Genomic DNA, 5449 nt, shown 5'->3' on the forward strand with positions numbered 1-5449 from the left:
TAAGGTCAGCAGTTCGAAACTACCAGCTGTTCCGCGGGAGAAAGATGAGGCTTTCTGCTCCCATAAAGATTTACAGCCTTGGAAACCCTGTACAGGATCGCTATGAGTCAGAATTGACTCCACGGCACATAACAACAACAACAACAACATCTATTCCAAATACTTCAAGTTGTTAGCAGGAAGTTTTGGTTTAGGATATTAGGTAACTTCCCCAGAGTACACAGCAAGGAAGTTGTTGTTGTTAGAATAAGTGCCTTGAAGTCGATTCTGACTCATGGCAATCCTGTATAGGGTGTTTGAGGCTGTACATCTTTGTGGAAGCAAAATGTCTCATCTTTCTCCTGTGGATCAGTTGATGGGTTTAAACTGCTGACCTTATGATTCCCAGTTCAGTGCTTATCCTATAGAGCCACCGCACTCCCAACAAGGGTGTAGTGGAGACAAGGTTTAAACCTAGGCCATTTCCCTTGAATTTATTAAACCACAAAAGTAAATTTCCTAAATATGTCTTGGACTCAGAAAATTTTAATTCAATGTGCTTTATATCTTCAATATTATAAATAAGGATTCAGCACACAACAATAATTTTGATTTCCCATAAAAATCTTATTTAGTAAATATTCCAGTTTTTTATATTGCTGCACTTACTATTATAGGAAATAAATTAACCTATTATGAAAAAAATTTTAAGGATCAAATGTTGAAACTCAAATCCAAAAATACTCTGATTAGCCCACTTCTGCTTTTTTATTCAGAAAATTCAATCAGACCACTTAATCCATAGTATCTTGGTCACTTAAATATTATTGCAAAGGAGATTGTATTGCTAGATTTGGGTACAATATTTTCAGAATTGGAGCCAAGGAAAATTGAAAAGCTACTCTGAATGAAAGTATTTCTGTTCTCTAAGAATGAAAAAACCTTCCCATGAGAATGAGGTTTTTGAGACAAGAGTCTCCATGAAACATGTGGTTGGTGTCAGTGACGTCTTGTAACTGATTATCGGAGGTCAAAATGATGCACTATGTGGTCTAGATCATAATTGTTATAAATATTATCAGTAACTTATAAAAGCATCTAGCTCAGTTTCTGCCTCAGAATAAAAGTCATGTAGGGCAATGCTGGTCTTGGTGTGGTGCTGCAGGATAAGCATTGGACTCCAAGGTTGGCTTGACCTGCAAGATTGGCAGTTCGCACCCACCAGTCACTCCTCAGAAACCCTATGCAGGGTTTCTGTATCAGTCAGAACTAACTAGATGGCACTTAACAACAACCAAAGGCAACTCTGAGGAGCCAATGACAGTTCAATGGTAGAATTTTTACCTTCCACGTGGCAGACTCAGACAGATTCAATTCCCAGCCAGTGCATGTCATGCGTAGCCACCACCTCTGTGTCAGTGGAGGCTATGCATTGTCCTGAAGCTGAACACGTTTCAGTGGCACTTCCAGAAAAGATGAACTAGGAGAAAGGCCTCACAATCTACTTCCAAAATTCAGTCAATGAAAACCCTATATGGTTTTGACAAGAGTCTAATCTGCAACGGATCACAGGAATGACCCAGATCTGGGCAGCATTTTATTCTATTGTGTATGGGGTCACCATGAGTTGGGAGCTCAGTAGCAACTAACCACAAGGCAGTGTTATTTCTGTTCTCCATTGGGTTCTAGGCTATTTTCTCCATAATTGTTGCTTCTCTCAGCATCAATATTTTCTCTGTTACCTCAACAGTAAGAAAACCTCTTAATAAGCTAATAAATGCAAAATAAAACTGCCTGCAGCAAAGGAAAAGCAACAATATGAATAATCAGAATGTGAGCTTCAAGATAACTGGAATTTTGTCTTGTATCCTCCAAGCATTGAACACATTTTGAATCTGCCGGACACATTCTAAGAACTCAATAAATACTTGTAGAATGAATGAATTACCTGGGAATGATCTATTAACAGAATAAGTCCTTTCACCACACTGACAGGGTCACCAGATGCTGACAGCATTTTGGACATCAAATCACTGTAGCCGTTGAAAAAAGTGACAGGTCTGAGCTGAACATCAAAGAGGATGGGTGACATGCCAGCATAGGAGTCAAGATTCTCTTCTCCCTCATCAGGAGTGGCTGCAATTAAGCCCTCCAGTCCTTGAGCTTCAATGACCACCTAGGGAGAAATCAATACAACATAAATGACACAGGTCATGTTCTCTACATGAAGGTCAGATTCTGAGCTACAGCTAGAACTTCTCTAGAAGTTAAAAAAAAAAAAAATGTAGGTAGCTGAAGACAGTGGGAATATAAAAACATAATATGAAGAAGTTTCTTTCCATTCAATCCTCCAAATATTCTTTGAGGAGTAAAATGATTCGATCCATTTTGTAGATAAAGAAATAAAGGCTCAAGTTCACATAACCAGTAAATAGCAGAGGCAGGATCCAAACTCCTCTGACTGGTCCAAAGCACATGCATTTTTCCATTTTCTGATGTCATCCTCGATATAAACATAAATCCTTGCAACTGGACCGATAAACAACACCATGTTAAACATAGAAAAGATTGACGTTGTCAAGATTTTCATTTTACTTGGATCCAGATACCAAGTGACTAAAAGATCACTTTAAAAAATTAAAGATTAAAGATTCACCTTGAGTACTTTGTGAAAATGTGCCTGACCCAAGCCACAATATTTTCAACTGCTTCATATGAATAAAAAAAGCTGAATAATGAATAATGAAGGCCAGAGAAGAATTGCTGCCTTTTAATTATGATGTTGGTGAAAAATATGGAACATACCATGGACAGCTAGAAAGCTGACTTAATGGAGCCTAACAACAAGTTTCTTTTACACTTCAAAGCAAAACTCAGGGAAAATGGGTTACCTGGCTAGCATGAAGATGAGACTTGCCAATGTACTGAAAGATGTTTAGGTTACTTCTCCTTAGAATGCCAGAACCGGAGTATAGTATATCAAGGCTGTATGTAGATGTTGAATAGGGATCACCTAAAGACAACAAAATCAACAACTATATCTTAGCAATTGTGCCAATGAACCAAGTTGGGCTGGGGCATGGAAGGAGCTGTTCTTTTTGAGTTACGTACGTTCTACGTAGCCAGTATAGGCAGAAGAGGAACCGCTCCTCGAGAAACGGTCATAATTGTGAACAATAATTTCCTTCAGAACTCGACGGACCATTTTGCTGCAACAAATGAAAGAAAAAGGTGCACATTCATTGTAATGACTGCTTCCCATGCCCAATTTGGAAAAATATAAAATCCTCAGTAGAAAAAACTAGGAGTCAAATTCTTCTCATGCCATACCATAAACAGGGAAGGTGCCAGTGGGAGATTCAGGAACAGGGTTTTCCCCTTCATTCCCCAGATTGTTGTTGTTTAGTGCTGTCCAGTCAGTTCTGGCCGATAGTGACCATTTATAGGGTTTCTTAGGTGTACCTGGTGAGCTTGAACCACCAATCTTGCAGTTCAAACCAATTTTGCAGTCCGCATTAACCCACAGCGTCACACCAGGAGCTTAATGTGGTATCAAAATAGCAGCAAGGAGAAGGTGTCCAGCTATAAGATGGCTGGTGGACACACCTCAAAGGAAAGCTATGGCAAAATGGACTTACGGTATGGTGTTGTAGGATAAGCACTAGACTGAGAACCATAAGGTCAGCAGTTCAAACCCACCATCTACTCCTCAGAAACGCTATATAGGGTCTCTGAGTCGGAACTGACTCCATAGTACTTAACACCAAAAAAGTATCAAAGTGGGGAGATTGTGCAATAATTCTTTAAATGTCATTTTGGACTAACGATATCTGTTGTTGTTATGTGCTGTGGAGTCAGTTCCGACTCATAGCGACCATGTACAGGGTTTCCAAGGCTGTAAATCTTTATGGGAGCATAAAGCCTCATCTTTCTTCTGCGGAACAGCTGGTAGTTTCGAACTGCTGACCTTGTGGTTCGGAGCCCAATTCGTAACCACTATGCTACCAGAGCTCCTTAAATGAAATATGATATATTTTAGGAATTTCTTAAAAATCTATGTCTTTTCAATCTATTCTGAAAATCAGCCGTTGGCAACTCTATGGATGACAGTGGTCTAATCCACAACTAATCTTGGGGACGGTACAACACTAAGCAGCATTTTGCTCCATTATGCATGGGGTTGCCATGAATTTGGGGACCACGACACAGTAACTAGCAATAACAACAAAAAAACCACTGTCTCCTCATTGTTGTTAATGCTATTAAGTTGCTTCAAGTTGGAACAACACTATATAGGGTTTCCAAGGAGTAACTGGTAGGTATAACCTACTCACCTTGCAGTTAGCAGTCCAGTGTTTATCTACAGCATCACACCAAGACTTCCTTTCTCCTCTAAGTAAGTGCTGATCCTTAACCATGCCTCTATGTGTCTACCTAACCAGTGTCAAGATGTTTCTATTTCAGGTTACTTAACACTAATCATATCAATCCTGGTGTGGTGCTGTGGGTTAATATGCTATATTGCAAGGTTGGTTTGAATCACAAAGTCAGTGGTTCAAGCTCAACAGTTGCCCCTTAGGAACCCTATAGGGTAGCTATGAGTCAGATCTGATTCAACAGCACTTAACAACAACAACAACAACAATCATATCAGTAATAATAAAATTATGACAACATAGCAAAAAATATCAAAACAATCAATTAAAGGAGTCTAGATCTGGGCCTGAGGTAGAAACAGAGGGAATGGTGACCTTGTAGGGATTTTTCCATAAAATCACTAGGTTATAAGAGTTCAGATTTAAAAGATATGACGAGGATCATGATTGTTGTTGCTAGATGCCATCGAGTCAATACTGACCCATAGTGACCTTATTCACAGCAGAACGAAACACTGCCTGATCCTTGACCAACATCACTACTGTTGCCACGTTTGAGTCCATCTATGCAGCCACTTGGCCAGTGCATCTCATTGGGAATCTTCCTCTTTTTCTCTGATCCTCCACCTCACAAACATGATATCCTTCTCCAGTGACTTGTAACTCCTTAAAATATGTCCAAAGTATGAGAGACGAAGTTTGGCCATCTTGGCCTCCAAAGAGCACTATGGCTGCACTTCTCCCAAAATGGATCTTTTGGTTCTTTCAGCAGCCCATGGCACTTTCAGTATTCTCCTCCAACACCATAACTCAAAAGCATCCATTCTTCTACAGTCTGATTTATTCACTGTTCAACTTTCATATGCATATGAGGTTATTGAAAATACCATGGCTTGAGTAAGGCACACCTTAGTCCTCAAGCTGACATCTTTGCTCGTCAACACTTTAAAAAGGTCTTGTGCAACAGATTTGCCTAATGCAATACGTCATTTGATTTCTTGACTGCTGCTTCTGTGAGTGTTGATAGTTGATCCTAGGATCCTCTATATCTGGACTAACTACTCACCTGGTTTTGTTACAAAGCTTCTACCTTT

At 39.6% G+C, this 5449-nt stretch overlaps 1 protein-coding gene across 1 annotated transcript in view; it reads right to left on the reverse strand.

Annotated features, from left to right (window-relative positions):
* MTTP (microsomal triglyceride transfer protein) overlaps positions 1 to 5449 on the reverse strand; it is a 65357-nt gene that overhangs the window by 9943 nt on the left and 49965 nt on the right. Inside the window, exons 13-15 of the mRNA XM_006876378.1 lie at positions 3091 to 3188; positions 2871 to 2992; positions 1928 to 2155 (exon numbers count right to left, since the gene is read on the reverse strand). Coding sequence (XP_006876440.1) covers positions 1928 to 2155; positions 2871 to 2992; positions 3091 to 3188 — 448 coding nt within the window. The remainder of the gene's footprint in view (positions 1 to 1927; positions 2156 to 2870; positions 2993 to 3090; positions 3189 to 5449) is intronic.

The sequence above is a fragment of the Chrysochloris asiatica genome, unplaced genomic scaffold (assembly GCF_000296735.1).
Source record: "Chrysochloris asiatica unplaced genomic scaffold, ChrAsi1.0 scaffold00377, whole genome shotgun sequence".
NCBI classification, from domain to species: domain Eukaryota; kingdom Metazoa; phylum Chordata; class Mammalia; order Afrosoricida; family Chrysochloridae; genus Chrysochloris; species Chrysochloris asiatica.